Source organism: Parus major, chromosome 2 (assembly GCF_001522545.3).
Source record: "Parus major isolate Abel chromosome 2, Parus_major1.1, whole genome shotgun sequence".
Lineage (NCBI taxonomy): Eukaryota > Metazoa > Chordata > Aves > Passeriformes > Paridae > Parus > Parus major.
In genome coordinates this window covers 45252867-45271802 of record NC_031769.1, presented here as the reverse complement: position 1 = coordinate 45271802, position 18936 = coordinate 45252867, and the positions used below count along the sequence as shown (strand labels likewise).

Sequence of the window (18936 nt, the reverse complement as noted above, 5' to 3'; positions counted from 1 at the left end):
TCTTTAAGGAGCTGAGTTTTTTAATGGGAATGTTTTGTATAGCTATTTAAAGATATCTGTAGGAATGGGTGGCAGATCAGTAAAGAATCTTGCTAGAACTGAGAACATGTAAATTCATGCTCAAAGCCACTTCACATCAAACAGCTGTAAAAGAGAGTACCAGTGACAGGGCAGAGGAGACAGGGTGTTTGTGTTACAGAAACTGGCATTTAACAATGTTTTTCTCAGGAGCTGCTTGAACTGAAATGGATCTTTTTTCCTCATTATTTCTTTTATAAGCAAAGCTGTTAAAATTTATTAACTCAAATCTGCCATATACTTGCAGTCTTAAGTTCTTCTTTTTTCTCTAAGTTTAATTTCTCATGTTTTCTGTAAGTTCTCCTGTCTTTTGCCTCCCACTGGTTAAGCGAGGTTGGTTTGAGATAAAGCCCCGTGCCTGTGGCAGGGTATTATTGCTGTAGCACAACAGTAGAGTTTCATAGAGTGGCATCCTCCTCATGCAGTAACAGTTAAAATAATGAAAGGTATTATTTTTCCCCTTGTACAGTCACTAAAATGTTAAGTTCTTAATAGGCATGTACCAAAGTGCTTTCTGGACTGTGTTTGCATGAGTGCTTGTCTGGGTGAATGTTGTGGGTTTATCTTCATAATAGCACTCACTTTAATGAGGTCAATTACTATTTCTAGAATGGCAGGTAAAGGGTGAAGAAAGCCAGAGTGTCTCATGACTCCTGCTGGTCTTCTTTTCTCATCAATCTTTGACTCTAGAATATTGGCTCTGTGATCAGCCTTCATTATCTGCTTAGAAATCTCAGCAAGAAAGTGCACTGTCAGCTTCAGTATATGGCTGGCTCTCAGTGAAGTAAGTTGGCTGTAGGCAAGCATTGTTACACACCTTGTTATCTCCTCAAATGAGTAAGGCAAATCTTGTAAAGAGCTGTGCGTTGCAAAATTACAACTCAGACTTTTTGATTTTCTGCCTTGCAGATTGACAGTTTAGCGAGTGTGAGATCACTGTGATGCTTACTTTTTGTGCTGCAGCATGGCTAATTAAAAGTCTTGTGTGGAGCTCTTGATGAAAAATGCATAATTTTTGATAGGTGGTGTACCTGTCAAAGAGGACCTGTAGCATTATACAGTGGTGATTTTTTTTTCTCTTGAGATAGGTACAATATTTTGAAGATGGGGATGACATCTGAACCTCTCCTGACAGTGCCTGATATTTCTAAAAGTTCATTTCTTTCCCCAAGGTGTAAATTCTAATACTGTTTTTAGCAATCTTTGTTCCTTGTACTGCTCAAATAGACATCATCCATTACTTCTACTTCAGTTGTTAATTCCCTAGTTATGCCTGAAGGGAATGTTTAAAAAGAAAATTTCTGTGTAACTGGCTGGTCTGCAGAAATCATATCTCTTTCAGGATGGTTTGGGTTTGGTTTTTGGTTTTGGTTTAGTTTTTCTTGCAGACTGAAGAATATAGGAATGAGATCTAGGCATCTCAGCTTTGCTAGTACTGACTCTGACAGCCAACAACCCTATGTTCCAACAGTGACTTCAGGGATTGTTAATAAATGAGCCAGCAGTCCTGCATGTTGCCATCTTAATGAGACCATATATTAATCAATGATCTTTAACTGTTCATGAAGTACTCATTAACCTGTTTTTCTCTTGTAGCTAATAGCCATTTTTAAAATGTCCTAAAGTGAATACTAATACATACATTGACACTTAACCTGCAAGTGTACCTTTTTGTTGGATAGACTAGTATTTAAAATAGCTGAAATTTGGACATTTCCCACATACCTTGCTTTTGGGAAGCACAGTCATCTGCCTGGAACTTAGATTTCAGTCCAGCCAAAATGTTTGTAAGATTCCTTAGTCTCATCTCCCTTTTTTTGGCATTATCAAGGACAGGTCTTGACTTCTGTGTGATATGAAATGCGGTGAAATCACAGTGAAATCTTTACTGCCTCTGGAAGCAAATGTGAATCATGTTGGGGTATCAGCTGAATGGATCAAGCTTAAATGGTTTGATCTGGTCTAGAAGGATGTGCCTTCTAAAACATTTTGAAGTAATTTGAAGGAAAGTTTGTATATGAGCAGGTTGTTACTATAATTGTTACCACAGTTATTTTTTAACTGACTTTGAGCAGAGAATGTGCAAACGGAGTTACCCTATGATTGTTAATTTTGACAACATCCCAGGAAAAGTGTTGTCCCAGGATTCCTGCCCTCCTCTGACTGCCTACAGACTCTCCCTGAAGACATCTAGATATGCTCTCCTTAGAAGGGTCTCCTCTTGGACATATCCTGACTCATTAGGTAGCTTCTTTGGAGTCAGCTCTTCTCCAAATAAATGTGGGTAGGTACATGTCATTCTGTTTCAACAGAAACTTTTGTTTGTTAATTATTTTTTAATTATTATTTTTAGGAACTCGTTGATGTAGTGCCTTGGAGTGTCTGTGGTAAGTCATGGTGATGCAGAGTGGTTGGTGCAGGGCTGTGGCAGGGCAGCTCACGACTGACAGCTGCTGGTGAATAAGAGAGCTGCCTGGAGACCTCCCCTGACTGCAGGCCAGCTTTGACAGAGAAAGTGGGAACTGGAAAGTGACAAGCAGAACTAAGTGAGTAATCCAGCTGTCTTTCAGTGACATGCCTGTTTCTGACACTCATTTGACACAGGTCAGTTTTGAAGTCCGGGTGAATTAGGTGCAATTCTGTAAATCCAAACTTCATTGATTGCAACTTTATGGATTGAGTACCCTAAAAAATCACAGTCAGAAGATTAATAGATCTGTGATGCTAAAGAAAAGCAAGGAAAATAAATAGACTGTTTTCAGGCATGCTTTTCTTGGGAGGTTGAGATAAAGTGAAACAGTTTTAAGGGTGATTAAGAGGCTGGAAATTACTTCAGGGTACAGAACTTAAGGGTATCATCAACAGTTGGAACTGAGCAGCAAGTAGTAGTGTTAAAATGGAAGGAATAATTGTAATCCTAGTAACAGCTTAGAGGAGTAACTGTAATCTCCAATTACACATAGAGCAGTTGCCCAACACTTGTCATGGCCTATAAGTTGTCAAAAATCTGGAAATCCAGATGGATTCTTTCTTTCTCTTAAGGTTAGGAAACAGGCATCTTAGGGTAGCAACTGTGAATAGTGAATCCCAACAGAAAACCCATATGTGGAAGCTACTACTCCCTTGTGAGCATATCTGCTTCCCTTGACAGCATCAGTAAATACATGCAGAGGCTGTAGATGCTCTATGGCTTTGCTTTGATAGTCACCTGACACACTAGCAGTGTTTGCATTTGGAAGTGAGTGCCTCCAGGAACTGGAGATACTAAACACCAGAGCTCCTGACACATTGTTCCTCTCCCAAGTGTCTGGCTCATCAAGGAAAGCCCAGGGGGTTTATTTTTAGGTCTAAGCTGTACAGTGATACCTGTTGGAGGTAGCATAATGAAAGTCCAGGCTACCTGGTAGAATTTCTTCCCTTGTTTCCATGACTTTTGCCAATCAAACTATTAAGCTTCTCTCTGAAATCATGGTCCCTAACTTGTTGCTAGGACTCCAGATTCCCTTTTTGTCTGCATTTTAGGTAGCTGGGAGAGGCATTTGGCTTTTTACTGTACTGGCATCAAGAGACACAAGACCAGTGTTTTCAGTTTATACCTTCACCTAAGTACTTGAGGTTTTGCTTCAGTGAGAAATGGGATTCTTTGCTTTGTTTATCAGCTTATGATTAGGATTGCATAGGGCAGTTCTCCTGGGCAGTCTCTTCAGTCCCTGGTCTGCTGTTCAGATGAACCCCTGCCCTTCTCAACCACTCTGCCAAACCCCACATCTCAAATTTGTTAGGTACTGGAAGAAAAAAATTCTTTCCGATCCTTCTTTAATATGAGCAGTGAGATGATTAAAATTTCTTGCATATGTCTATTAGAGCCTTATCTTTGTCCTTAAAGATAAATCCCAAACCCTTTCCTAACCCAAATGAAAGCAGTTCAGAGGAGATAAAAATCACGAACAGCATCAGAAATAGCATATTGATAATCTGAGGTGTGTATAGAAAAGTCCCACAGCAAGAATTCCTAAGTGTTGTCTGTTTAAATACATATTTAAATATATTTAAAGCGTGTGTCCCAAGAAGCCACTAGATGAAAGGCACTTTGCTGGGTGCCTATGTGCATGAACACCTTTAAAAAAACTCACAGTAGTCTGTGATCCGAGCCACTGATGAGACTGATATTTGTGAGAGAGGCAGGGATTCATCTCATTCCACCTGAACTTCCTGATCTGGCCTGACCTGAGATGAGGACATCACACCTCTCTGCCTGCATGATCTCCTCCAGTCCATTAGTAAACTAGTTTGAAATGTAATGGGAAGGAGGTACAGAGCCAAGGAAATCTTTAACTTGATGATGCTCATCAGCAGGAGTAATCTATTCACACAGAAGCATCCCAAGCGGTATTGATGTGCTATTTTTTCAAGGCTTTCCTTAAAAGCAAACTGTTTAATACTGTAAGCTGTTTATACACATAATTTATAAAAAATCTCACTGCCAGGAACAGGCGTTTGACTTTTTAATAATTTGCAAAAGTTTCCATGATGTGGGACAACTCATATTCTCTGTGTGTGTCTTTCAGTTTAACATCTTATGGATTTAAAATTACCTTGGATTATTCCTTCCAGCAGCTCATACCCATGAGACATACTGTCAGGGCTAGCTGGCATGTTGCAGTTCTGCAGGCAAGACAAGAACTGCAGGATACTGCAAAAGAAGTCACTGACTCCCTCAAAACTGTACTACAGGCAACTTTAGCACCCCCTGATGTTTTCCAACAACAACTTACATCTCTAGCACCACTAAAACACACCCTGAAAAATGGATGCACATATGTGAAATGTGTAAACCTCTTGCCATCACCTTTTTTAGCAGACAGAAAAGTGGTGTCCCGCTTTGTGGCTTTGGTAATACAGGTGGCTGGTCAGCAGGTCCACCAGAGTGCTGCTGCTGGGCTCAGCAGCACTGCACAACACACTCTGCAGCTTGGGCTCCTGTCCAAAGGCCCCAGGGTTGGGGTTCTCACCCACACCCGCAGCTGGAGGCCTTGGCTCAGTCAGTGCCCAGTGGGATGCTGGAGCAGCACACACAGCATGGGCAGGGAGCAAATTCCTGTCACTGGAGGAATAAGATTGACAGCAACTGAGCGAGCCTTACTTGTAAAATGGTCCTGAAAGGTGCCCTGGAAAAAAACCGTTTAAACAGAGGAAAGAAGCTGAGTCCCTGGAGTTGCTCAGCTACTTTTTACTGCTGCAGATGTTGCTGGCAGCCTCCTTCACTGGGAGATGTATCCAAAGTGGTTGAGCTCAAAGTGTATCTTGGCAGGGGCCCAAACACACAGGGTTCATGTTCAGACCTGGCACCTCAGTGTGCCTTCAGACAACCCAAAGGCCCCCCTAGGTCCTTCTGCCTCCACAATGGTCACAGACACCTTTTTCCTCTGGCCTTTGTATTTGGTCCCTGCTGCTTGAAAGTATTTTAAAATGGCAACCCCTCAGAAAAGTTCACCTGCAGCAGTAGGGTTTGAGCATGAAGGTAAGTGAAAAGAGACTGGCTGTTTCACACTGGCACATGCATGCAGAGTATGTAGAGGGAAGGCAGTATTCTGGGAGGGTCAAACTTGAGTGTGTCAAGTGTGCACCAGGTTGGGGACCTGTGTGGCTGATAGGACAGTTTCAAAGCTGCTTTTGGAACTGGGGAGCATGCTGAGTTGGTTGAGGTGAGCACCAGGGCACAGTGATGGATGTCTGAGGATTCTGTTTATTCTTACCCTAAAAGCACTGACAGTCTCTAAACCCAGTCCTAATGGTGTGGGAACCCATCTTCTGTGCAGTCAAATTCAAGCTGGTGCCCCCATGCACATGAATGCCACTCAGTAGGAAGGGAACCCTGTGGGGAAGGAGTGTCCCATTTCGAAAACCAAACTGCAGCCCCAGTGTTATTTCCTCACAGCTTCAAGTTGGCATGTAAGTCAATAAAAATCCGTCAGCTCACATCCTTCCCAGAAATGCCAGTCAAAACCCAAGCAGCTATTCACCCAAAGTACCAATTTTATAGTTCTGTGTGTGTGTCTATAATCTATTTACCAGCATTCCTATTTCAGTATGTGCCTGTTAATAAGATTAGTAATTAAAAGGCTTGATAGGGAATTGGCAAGCGTAGCTCCTCCGCCTTTCCCTCCCCTCCAAGCCAGAGTGGCGTGGAGTGTGAGGCACGGTTGGCAGAATACCTGAGGGAGTGAAGGCAGGAGGCTCTGCTGAAACCTCTGCCTGCAAGAAGGCAATGGAGAAATCTCGACCCTTATGGGACAATCCCCTACAGTTTGTTTTTGCCTGCATTTCCTATGCTGTGGGGCTAGGAAATGTGTGGAGGTTTCCATACTTATGTCAGATGTACGGAGGAGGTAAGTGTGGTTTACATTTTCTTGCTTCCCTCGAGGAGGAGGGGGGCAAGCTTTAAGTCCAAAAGCATATTGTCCATGTTAATGCTCTGTCCACCCAGCAAGGTTCAGGACAGAGTAGGAAGTCTGGCTTTGTGTTGGTGTAGAATCTGTTTTATTGTGGCTTTATTTTATGTATTCTTTAGCATTAGGTTCTTACCTGACAGCTGCCCCAATATAGTGGCATTTGCTTCCTGTAAGTGCAGTGAAACAGTGGGAAGGCTCATGCTTTCTGAAAAAATGGAGGTAGAGTGGGAGATATAGATACACATTGTATTAATTTATTGTATTTTTGCCCCACTGAATCACTCTGAAGGTGTCAGAAACTGGTTCATGTTCTTGTACGTTCACCTGTGAGGACTTGGAAAATACTGAGAGGAGGAGATGATTACACTGATTTAACTTAATGATCATCTGTATTATTTCAAGTACCTTTCATTAATATCTTGTCTTTTATACAAAGCCTTACTTCAGGAGATGATAACTTGGCTGCACATCTGCCTTGAAGTTGTCTGAAACGCTTTAATCAAGAGGAGTTCCACAGCTAAAGCCTCCCAGAAACTTTTAAAAATGAGGAATAAATTGATTTGTCCTTCAAAAATAAATAAACCAACCAAAAAGACCCCTACTTTTGAAATCCTCTTTGAAAGTTTATCCTCCTCCTGGTTCAAACTGAAGGAAGATGATGTTTGTGGCATATACAAGCCAAAGCCATTCTTCCTTAGAAATCAAAAGTTAATTAGATTAATTAAAGACCAGTATTAATGATCTCTAGTGTTCAGCTACCACTGTGTTTTACAGGCTCTCTGTAAGAAAACCAAGTGTTTTACTGCTTCTCATACTTCATCTGTTACAATAGTTTGGGACCCGTCTCAATCTTGCATTAAGGGACATGGTGAACATCTGCCTCATCTTCTTCTGGTCTCCTGCCTTTTCTTCCTTTCAGGAAGAAATACTGAGATGTTAAACAGCTTTTTTTGCTTTTATGCTTGTTTTGTTAGCTTGTAGCTTACTTCTGAATGCACTTGTGATGGTAGGAGCTGCTTCATGCTGCTGTTTGAAAAGCCATCTTAGCACTGAGACTGCGTCAGAGCTATCCTGTGGGACCAGGTCAGAAAAATCCAGATATTATGGTGGGTGAAGTGTCAGTAGAAGATGCTGCAGTGGCTGATGCTCGGACAGTTCAGATTAATTTTGCGAGTATTCTCCTACACATGCTTTAAGGATAAAGACTTCATGTCTGACACCAAACTCTAGCACAAAGACGAAAATGTGTTTCTGTACACAGTCAAACTGCGCGTGATCAGCTCACTAGCAGCCACCATGGCAGATATCCTGAAGGACAGTGAAACTTGCACATTTTGGGGACTTTGTGTCGTTCTTTTAACCAGCCATCTGTATTGTAGTAGATGGTGAAAATTCTCTGAAATGTAACCAAAACTGGAACATTTGGTTAACCTGAATAAAAGATTAAATAATATTCTCTGCTCATTGCAGGGGCTTTGGACTAGATGATCTTTAAAAGGTGCCTTCCAGATCAAACTATTCTATGATTCTGTGATACACCCAAGTATTTTCTGAAAAACATGTTTTATAAGGATGTCTTTCCATTATTTTTCTTCTCACCACTTATGCGAGGAAAGGCAGCTCTTTCTACTGTGAAATTAAAACTCCTGACAGGAGGTTTTGCTTTTCTTAATTGTTTTATTCACTGTCTTCTTAAAGAGGATTCTGTGGCTTTCCAGGGGTTCACAAAACCCAGGCATACAGAACATGATTTCGGGAACTTAAAAGCTGGATATGCCAGGCATCGGGATTAGGGGGGGACGCCAGCTTGTTTGGCATCTTCCTTGTAGAAAAGCACAGAGCCAGTCCCTGTCGGCACAGCAGGGCAATAGGGCCCTTATCGCAAATGATAGTGAGTATTTGTAACCTGAGTATTTGCAGACTTTGTAACCTGTCATTCTGTTCATCAGCAGTTTGCCTCCTTCTCCTCCTTCTCCTGCTTTCCTGAAGAGAGAGTGACCTGAGGGCAGGGGGGATTCAAACTTCATGGGTGCAGTTCCTCCGTCCCTGAGCAGGCTGGGCCAGGCTCGAACGGGGCTGGGCTGGGTCTGCAGCGGGGCTGGCGCTCAGCAGTGCTCAGCCCTGGGCGAGGAACCCCTAGCACCAGGCAGGAGCCAGCCCAGTGCCTTGAGCAGAGCCAGAGCTCCTCCAGGGCTCGTTTTGCCAGCTGCAGGTCTCTGGCCTGGGGGCTGCTGTCTGCAGACACCATAGGGGAGCAACGCCCGGAGTCAATGGGCAGGGAGTTGAGTAAAGCTCTGCTGATTCACAGCTGATAGGGAGCTGGTTTATCGGCTGCCCAAAGTCACTTGTGTGAGACATTTTGGTTCCACTCTTTGGGAAGAGTAGCACTAAGAGCAAGAGCTGTGTGCAAACAGGATGCAGAGCAAGGGGCAGAGGCTTAGCCCTGGCACTCCCAGCTGCGGGGGGACACTGGGGTGAAGCAAAGCCTTCAGGCATTTCTTCTCCTTGCCAGGCGGCACAGTCAGTGCCAAACATGTGGCAGCGCTGCTGGGAGGGTGGAAAACCTTTGCAAGGGCCTAATGCTGATTCTGCTGTGGTACATGGCAGAACTCCCTCAGTGGCTGCTGGGGCAGCTCGCACCCCACCGGCACAGAGCGGCTGCAGGAGCTCTTAAACCTCCAACAGCTCCCTTGCAGCATAGGAAGTTATCTAACAGACTAACAAAGGGGTTGTTAATAACAAGAGAGCTGGGAGGTGGGAAATTAATTCCCAGAATAAACCGGATTATTGCTCTGTGTTTATTTCCAGATCTTTGCTTCAGTTGCTGCACAGAGTTCATTCCTCCACGGCGCTGCACAGAGCCCATTGCAAGGAATGTTAATGCCACAGATTAAATCCTAAATAAGATATATTTACGTAAATATTTTGGCTTGCTGTAAAAAGGGAATCAGGGAAGCCTTCACAAAAATCCAGCTTTTAACTCAGTCAGCCGCTCTTTCTGAAGTGAGCCCCAGGCCGAATACAAGGATTTTATTTTTTTCCAACAGAAATTTAAGCCAAAGCATATCCTGGTTGCTGGGTGGGAAGGTCCTTTTCCTCTCCTCACTGTCAACCTTCACATTCCTGCTCTTCGTATTCCACAGGAGCATCTCTGTGGCTCTCCACGTGGAGGGAAGCAGAGATGAGCAGCCCCATGCAGGAAGAGTCTCTACGCCTCTGTCCCAGGCTCTGCTCCCACAAGTGGGGCTCTGGGGGAAAAACCTTCATTCATTTGCTGGGGCTTGTGGGCTCAACATGGGAATTTGGGAGCTTTTTTGTTTGGTTTTTTGGTTGTTTACTTTTTATTTTTAAGCAAGGCCAGACTTCAATATGTAACTCTGTTATATATTGAAACAGAAGTCTGTTTGACACAGATGTTGCTGTTACCTTCTCTTTGAGCACTTTGGCTGTGCGGCAGAACACCCCACAGTGAAGTAAATCTTTCCCTTGTCCTCTTCATCTCATTATCGTTTACAAGGTTTGGCGGGTGGTTGGTTACCCTTTAACAGCCCCAGCCCCCAGCATTGCTCAAACCTCCTGGATGTATCTGGGCAGTGCCGACCAACACAGTTTAACAGCAGAAATCCCAGCCCTGCCAAGTCCCTGCGGAAAATTCCCTGCGCCTGGGCAGTCAGTGCCCACCAGCCTCTGGGACGCTGCCTGAAACCTCTGTGAGATGTCCTTCAGGATTGGGCTGTGCCCTCAGCATTCAAGGTACCTGGACAGGACCAGAACCCAGACCCAGCCAGTCTCTGGGACACTGACAGCATGATTTGAACACAAACAGGGCAATGTGGTGTTCATCTTGCTGCTGATCTGCTGAAGGCTGACTGTTGGGTTTGTTCTCACAGGTGGCTTTTTGATCCCATACCTTATCATGCTGATTGCTGAGGGGATGCCGCTGCTGTACTTGGAGCTGGCTGTGGGGCAGCGAATGCGGCAGGGCAGCATCGGTGCCTGGAAAATAATAAGCCCCTACCTCTGTGGTGTTGGTATGTTCTCAGTTTCCATCTTTATTTTCCAGCCTGCAGGGAACATGGGTGATTTTAGATTGGAGAGCTATGTCTTTGAGAGAAGAGCCAGGTGGGAGCTCAGGTTTTACTGAGTCTCACCAGGCTGATGTCCCTTGTTGGCCACTGGGGCCAGACCCCAGCTTGCAATGTTGGATCTGGACTCAGAGGAAGACTGCCAAAGTCATGGTGTGAAGGCCAGTGCTAAACCCAGCCCTTGAGGCTGCCTACACTGGGCTTTGACCCCGAGAGCACCTTCCCAATAAGCTCAACATGAGTGCTAAAATGGTGCCTTAATTTCCTACTGTTCCAGTCTACCATTTACCAATGTCCACTCTTAGCTACATTTTTGTTATTAAATTACTCTGAAAACCCAAGCTATCATTAATTTGCATAAGCACACATTTTATTTTTAATGATACATTGGATATTCATTCCCCAGGGCCCAGAGTATCAAATCCAGTTCAGGACAGTCCTGGCAGGAGGAGGAGGCAATGACTACTGTGACAGGGACATGCCCTGTGTGCATGGCTGTGCAGGAACAAAGCCTCTCCTGTGTCAGCCATGGTGGTACTGCTCTCACACCCCACAGATGTTACGGAGCCCTGGGAATTTTGGGGTTTTCAGCTGACCAAGTGTCTCCCTCCATACCCACAGGAGTTGCCAGTGTTGTCGTCTCCTTCTTCCTCTCCATGTACTACAATGTGATAAATGCCTGGGCCTTCTGGTACCTCTTCCACTCCTTCCAGGTGTGTGGGCTCCCAATGGCCCAGTTTGGCCCCACTGTGGCTGCAGAGGGTCATTGCATTGGTGCTGCATATTGCATGGCACCATTGTCAGCTGGGAATGGGGAGGTGGAGGAGAGTCAAATGCTTCAGAAACCCAGGGCTTTGCTGGAGGGAAAAGTGAGGCAGTGATGTTCTCCTCCATGGTCTTCCCAGAGTCATTGCCCGTTATCTTTTCCTCGCCATGGGATTCAGGTCAAGGCCAGGCTTGTGACACTTTGGTCACATGTGCCTTGGTGCCAGGGTGTCCTGCATCCTGGGATGGACCTGTCTGATGGCAGGGCAGAGGCCTGGCTCCATGGTAAAGGCTTGGAGAGTGTAATCCCCAGGGGAGAGGGTTAAAGAAGCTCAGTCTGGTCACCCCCAAGGAATCGGGACAGAGCTGATGTGTCCTTGGGTAGGGGGTTCAGAAATGATCATCCCCAGGGGAAAGGATGAGAAAGTATCAGTCCTCGGGGAGAGGGTCACTCCCAAGGGACGGTGTCAAAAGAGATCATTCCCAGGGGAGAGGGTCCTCCCCAGCCCTGGGCAGCAGCGTGCAGAGAGGGGCAAGCCCGGGCAGAAAGCCGCCCTTGCCACCATCCTCCCTGCTGCCCGCTGTCAGCCCGGCTCTCCTGCCCTGCCGTCCGCACTCACCGCATGCCCCTTCCTGCCAGGACCCCCTGCCATGGGCCACCTGCCCCCTCAACAGCAACCGCACGGGCTACGTGGAGGAGTGCGAGAAGACATCGTCCACGCAGTACTTCTGGTACCGGCAGACCCTGAACATCTCTCCGTCGCTGGAGGCCAGCGGGAGCGTGCAGTGGGAGCAGGCGCTGTGCCTGACGCTGGCCTGGCTCGTGGTTTACCTCTGCATCCTCCGCGGCACCGCCTCCACCGGCAAGGTGAGAGCGGGGCACAGCCCTGCCCGGCCCGGACACAGCGCGGACAGGCAGGGAGGAAGGAACGGCTGCTGTTCCTTGGGCTCACGGCATCTTCCCCCGAGCACCGAGCTCTGCTGCCCCTACTGCCCTGTCAAGTTGCAGCTGGAGCAGGATCCATCAAAACACTGAGTGATAGTGAAAAAATAATCCGGAGAAGTCCTTTAAACACAGCCAGGTCTCTGCAAAAGTTGTCAGGCTGCTGGCCATGAGGAAAGCTGTCTGCCCCAGCAGAGCCGTGTCAGGAGACGTCTATTCCTTGGTCTTTGTAAGAAAAACAAGACATTTACTGGGCATTTTTTGCTTGCCTTTTATTCACAGCAGAAGTTATGAGGAAGCGGGGAGAAAAACCCCAATGTCCTGGCTGAGCCTGCACTAAGCAGCAAACTGAGGGCTGTAATCCCCAAATCGTCTTAGCCAAATACAGAAAGCCAAGAAACTGTAAACTAGTAATAACCTCTTAAACTTGCTGCAACTGATTCAATTAAATTTTGATTCAATTTGATAAAATTCAAGTTTGATTTTGACCTTTTATTAGCTCTGCCTGCCTTCCTTGTACAGCAAATGATGAATGATCTTGGCCTAATGAGTTTTTGGTAGAACTGATGTTACTCCACCAAATGATGCAGAACTGAGTTTGTGAATGCTGCAAATATTTTAGATTTTTGTTTGATTTCCAGTCAAAGAGAAGATGCTTGGAACGGTAGCACAGGTCCTCAGTATTATTAAAAATTTGTTTCCCTAAAATGTAAATATAAAGTTAGATTTGTCTGATAATATTTCTTTAAGTACAGGATAACAAACAAAATAATGGAAATTATTTGTGTGAAGTGAGACTGACATAGCAGATTAGCTTTGTCTAACGTATTCTTTAGACCAAAGTCTTTACCCTCTTTCCCCAGGTTGTCTATGTGACAGCCTCTTTGCCATACTGTGTTCTCATCATATATCTCATCAGAGGATTAACACTTCATGGAGCTGTGAATGGGCTTGTCTACATGTTCACACCAAAGGTACAGAAAAACTATTAAATTTTTCAGGAAACGTTATCAATTAATGAGCATCTAAGTTTTTAAAAGGTCTTGGTCCTCCTTTTTTTATCCTAAAATTTTTGCAGCAGTAGCATAGGTCTGGCAGCTGGAAACCTCAGCTGGCAGTGGCTGGAGGCTGCCATGGTGCCCATAAGCTGCTTGCTTTTTCCTGCAGAAAAAGAACTTCCCATTAGCATAACCTATTACTTTCAGTCAGAGCAGTAACCCTGCCCAAAACCACCCCTGACCTGTAATGAGTGCACAAAGGGCCCCATCCCTGCCCTTGTCCCCATTCCTGCAGGCTGGAAGGGGCAGTGCTGGGCATTTTGTGGAACTTCATGGTCTTGCTCTCTCATCTGGCTTTTGCAGCTGGAGCAGCTGTCAAACCCCAAGACCTGGATCAGCGCTGCCACGCAGATCTTCTTCTCGCTGGGCCTTGGTTTCGGCAGCCTCATCGCCTTTGCCAGCTACAATGAGCCCAGCAACAACTGCCAGAGACATGCCATCATCGTGTCCCTCATCAACAGCACCACCTCCATATTTGCCAGCATTGTCACTTTCTCCATCTACGGCTTCAAGGCGACCTTTAACTATGAGAGCTGTATCAACAAGTAAGAGCCCACTGTTTCGCTGTTTTTCTGCTGCAAGTGGTTCTGGGCAGATGAGGGGGGAGGTAAATAAATCACAGCATGCAGCACTGCCAGCACTACCCCAAGACCAGAGCTGATACTGCTCTAATAAAGCTAAAGGAGCTATTCAAAGCAATGAAGCCTGAGATGAAAGGTCAGAGCGCTTTGCCTTTTGACACCCAGGTGCTGCTTCCAGGCACAGGACTGGTCAAGAGGATGAGCTTGCCTGGGCAAGTCACAGAGGCACTTTTCCCTCTGTTCTTGCCCCAGGGAGTGTGGGGGAGCTGATTAATTAATGCAGTGATGCTCAGATCCCCCTTTTTAAGGCTAAGTCCTTAAGTTCCAGGAGCTCAGCCTCCTTGGCTGTGCTGCTCTGCAAGTGCCCAGCAGCCTGCAGGATTGTGTCCTGTAGCTGCAAGCTTGCGTGCAGTCCCTGGCACAGGGCCCACGGCAGTTACACATTTGCTCATATTTTTAGAGCTTTCAATCTATCTGCTGATCAGAGAGGAAACCAAGCTGCTAGTCCTTGCTTGCTGCCAAAAGACTTTAAAGTTGGTGGGGTGTGGACGTGAGACCGCAGGGCAAAGGGGAAGAGACACCAGCCAGCACTGGCCAGCACCCAAAATACCTGCCTGGGAGCAGCAGTGTGGGTGCAGGAGCTGCTCCCTCCAAGGCACAAATGAGCACAAGGTTGCCCGTATCCCAGCTCTGTGCTGGAAGTGCTGCCCTCACTCAGGGAGACTGAAGCCCTGGAGCCAGCAAAGCATCCCCACAGAGCTGATGGAGAAAAGGGCTTGAGGTGTCCTGGGCCTGAAAGCCATTAAATTCCTCTAATCCTTCCTAGGGTGATCCTGCTGCTGCTGAATGCTTTTGACCTGGAGGAAGGCTCTTTAACAGCAGACAACCTCAATGAGATGAAAGATTACCTCATGACCACCTACCCACAGGAGTATGCACAATTAGCACCACAGATTAAAAACTGCAGCTTGGAAGCTGAGCTAGACACGGTGAGTTGCCACTTTGTGGTGTCTCCTTTGCTCCCAATGACCCCAGACACCCCATGTGAGCCCAGGAGCTGCCTGCCCAGGGCTGGGGATCATTTCTACCCCTCAAGGTGAGGCAGGGGCTCACCTGAGTCATTAGCATCCAGTGTCCGTGCAGTTGGGATAAACCGAAGACCTCACCTGCCTTTGCTGTGCAAAGGTGTACCTTGTCATGACACAGGGTCACTCTCTTTTGTCATATGTCCTTTATCGAGCTGAGCAGCTGCCTGTAGCTCAGTTTCCTCCCCTTGTCTCTGTCAGGCTGTCCAGGGCACGGGACTGGCATTTATAGTCTATTCAGAAGCGATCAAAAACATGGAGGTGCCCCAGCTGTACTCTGTGCTCTACTTCTTCATGCTGCTGATGCTGGGCATTGGCAGCATGCTGGGGAACACGGCTGCCATCCTCACACCACTGACCGACAGCAAGGTCATTGCCTCCCGCTTTCCCAAGGAGGTGATCTCAGGTAAGCACCTGCCAGGCTGCAGCACAGGCCACACGCTGAGCACGTGGGTCTGGGGGTGAGAGTGCAGAAGCTGTGGTGTCCCACTGCTCTTGAGTGGAGTGGCACTCCACTCTCTGACCTCGGGTGGAACAGGGAATAGCAAATATGCTGCTGGAAGGGTTTGCCTCTCCTTGTGAAATCCTGCCCATCCTTTCCCTTGGGAGCTCCCAAAGCATCCCAGCTCCTTCAGACTGGAGTGTGCTGACTGGTGAAGCTCAAAAGGACACAAATGGCAATAGCTGCACTTGTGTAGCTGAGTAGCAATTAGCTGTTCAGTCACATCACCAGTATCCCAGCTATGAAAACTGTGAACCACCTTAGTGTTCAAAAGAAATACGTGCTTCTTTCTGGTCATGGAAATCAGCTGTCCTGCCTTAAAACCCATTTTGGCTGGATGCCCAGTGACAACAGCAGATGCTGCATGCATGTGTGACAAGGCTGTAGCTAAGATTTGGTTTTCTTGGCCATGTCTGGGGGTGATGTCCTGTGACTTTGCAGGTCTAAGGAGCAGCAGTTAAACAAGAGTCACACGTGCAAAGGGGAGTCTTTTCCACAGGGGAAAAGAAATCCTACTCAGAGAAAGCTGCTCAGGAGAAATCCCACCAGCTTCTTAGTCACAAACATGATGTTTTCCCTACACAAACTTCCAGGTGTAATGGCAGGATCCCTGTTCTATCCACGCAGGTGTTGTGTGTTTCATGAATTGTATAATTGGCCTGATCTTCACCATGGAGGCTGGAAATTACTGGTTTGACATCTTCAATGACTATGCAGCCACCCTCTCCCTGCTGCTCATCGTGCTGGTGGAAACCATCGCTGTGTGTTACATCTACGGGATAAGGAGGTAAAAGCTGGAGCCCTGCTTCCTTCCCAGTGGGACAGCTAGGGGAGCAACCACGGGCCAAGAATAAAAATACTGCCTTGGGATAAATGTTTCTCCTGTGCTATAGGATCAGCAAGGGGGTGGGGGGTCTCCCCTGCCCTGCAGACCCCTTACAGAGCCTTGGCTCAGGGCTGTGAGGGGCCAGGCTGGGCTGACAACGTCTCTGCTGGCAGGGGAGTACTAAAGAGCTGTACACACAGCTCTCTGCTCTTGTCTTTGGTGTCAGGAGCAACTTCTGCCAAAACTCTGCTCCTGCCGTGAGAGGAATCCAGCAGGAGCCGAGTGCTAGTAAGTCTGGTTTCAAAGGTGGTCAGCTCACACATTGTTTGTCTCCCAAGTCAATCCTTGTGGGTAAAAGGAAGCTCTGGAATCAGGAGGAGTTTTGAACAGCAAAGGTGTTTGAAAACAGCTGAAAGGAAAGGTTTTGGCATTTGCTTTGTTAGTCTGCCAGCACAGAAGGTGTCCAGGCACATACATGGGTATTTCCTCCCTAATGAGTTCAAAGCCTTCAAGTCAGATCCAGGTCTCCTGTGAGATTTTAGGTACCATTCCCAGTGTCAGTACTTCCTCAAAGACAGTCAGGTAACAGCACTGAGAACACACAGCTATGCAAACCCAGTTGTTTTCTCCACATTGCTTCAGCATCATTGCTTCTGTCAGCTGACACCACTAACAGCCTGAGCTTAAGCTTCAGGCAGAACTTTCTTGCTGCACCTATTTCTAGCTACTCTCTGTAACCTGGGATTCTTTTGGAAACCTCACTGTCTTTTTTGATTCCCCCCTCACCATGATTCTGGTGAGCCAGTTTTCAGATAGCAATTCTCTGCTCATTTGTGGTCAGCTGTACTCTCTCATCTGACATACTCGATTCTGTAGGTGGTTTTTGAAGTAACTCAGAAGAAGTATTGATTGAATAGCCAGTCTCAAAAATATGCATTTGGTTTTCTTCACAAAAATGTTTGGTTTTCTTTTGAACAGATTTGAGAAAGATCTTTACACCATGATTGGACGCAAGCCAAACTGGTATTGGAAAATTATGTGGGCTTTTGTTAGTCCACTGCTCATTATAAGCCTATTTATTTTTTACCTCACCGACTATATCCTCACAGGAACGTTGCAATACCAAGCATGGGATGCCACACAGGTAATAAGAGTTTTGGGTTTGGGCTTTTTTTCTGTTTTCAACTCTCCTTAGTTCCTGCAAGGATACAAACTTTCTTCCTAACCACACTGTTCTACACAATACCCTTCTGAAAGAGAGCAGCTGGAGTCAGGGCCATCCCTTGATTTTTCCTTTGTGGAAAGGAAAACCAGGAAACACTTGACTTAGTGATGATGCAATGATTCCATAAAATCAACTCATTTCCCTCTATGATTCTTAATCAATCCTTCATAGAATTAAATTTCATTCATGTTGAAGACCCAAACCCCCTACTTTCAAACTGCATTTACTTTGAACAAAATTAGTGGTACTTTACTGGAACTGAGCTGCTGCTGGAAAAAATAGTTTTCATAATTTCCATATACATTTTTCTTCGTGGCCAGAGCACTTGCTTAATATTGGACTGTGCATTTATCACAGAGCACTTATTACTGGATAAGTAGTCACTGGTTTCATAACCTTTTGTGGAAATGTTTCCATCATGCAGGAACAAAGCACATAATTGTTTTCATGTCATGGCCAATCTGGGACTCATGGTGGGCCTGGCCTGTTGACTGGGTGTCAGCATGAGCCCACAGGCTGCAGGAGGGGAACAGAGACCTGACAGAGGTCAAGGCCCAGTCACCTCATTAAGAAACACAAATCAAGCCAAAACCTGCTCTTTACCAAAGCTTGCTGAAGTTTCCTGTATCCTGTTGTCAGCAGCTCTGCTCTTGTCAGTTTTCAGTGTGTATGATTTGACAGAGAACACTGAGGGCAGCTGTGGGCTGCCACAGACTGAAAATGCTTCTCAGAGGTGCCGTTTAGTTCCATGCACACCACTTTGCTCCTGGCCCGACTCTGGGACAGATCCCACAGATCCAACCCTGCTTTTCTCCCTTGCAGGGGCAGCTGGTGACCAAGGATTACCCCGGCTATGCCCTGGCGGTGATCGGGCTGCTGGTGGCAGCATCCACCATGTGCATACCCCTGGGAGCACTAGTGACTTTTATAAGGAAGAGACTGAAGAGGGAACGAGTTTCAACTGTTGCATGAAAGCTGACAGCTGGACTTGGGAAGACCTTACCCCTGTCACCAGTGACTGGGCACTTCTGGAAGACAGCAGCAACCATTATTTGTAGCAGCTATTTATAGAGTTGAGAATGGTGGGTGCTATATTGACCAAAAAGTGCTCTTGGGAGGTTCCACAATGGTTTGGGGAAAAAAAGCTCTTCTGTAACAAGATGAAGCTTTAAAGTGGCCTCTGTGAAAGAGGTGAGAAGAAGAGCAGCTCACAAAATGCCAGCTAGCACAAATTAACCAGCACATCAGCCCCTTACACAAGATTAGGTGATTCTTTTCCACTGCTGTAGCACTGCCTCTGTGGAAACATGAACAACCAAGCATGTTCCTGCACCAA

The 18936-nt window shown here is 46.2% G+C and overlaps 1 protein-coding gene across 2 annotated transcripts; it reads left to right on the top strand.

Moving 5' to 3' along the window:
- The first annotated feature begins 6240 nt into the window (after nucleotides 1-6240).
- On the top strand, nucleotides 6241-18669 carry SLC6A20 (solute carrier family 6 member 20). Of its 2 annotated transcripts, none has more exons than XM_015619964.2 (11): nucleotides 6241-6467; nucleotides 10421-10561; nucleotides 11237-11328; nucleotides 12021-12248; nucleotides 13187-13297; nucleotides 13685-13926; nucleotides 14789-14951; nucleotides 15249-15453; nucleotides 16177-16336; nucleotides 17354-17519; nucleotides 18423-18669. In XM_015619964.2, the coding sequence occupies exons 1-11, from the start codon at nucleotides 6347-6349 to the stop codon at nucleotides 18570-18572; spliced, it is 1779 nt and encodes a 592-aa protein (XP_015475450.1). In that variant the 5' UTR covers nucleotides 6241-6346; the 3' UTR covers nucleotides 18573-18669. The 2 variants fall into 2 exon arrangements, with proteins under 2 accessions (XP_015475450.1, XP_015475451.1); XM_015619965.2 differs by lacking the exon at nucleotides 6241-6467 and adding an exon at nucleotides 8760-10283.
- The last annotated feature ends 267 nt before the right edge of the window (nucleotides 18670-18936 follow it).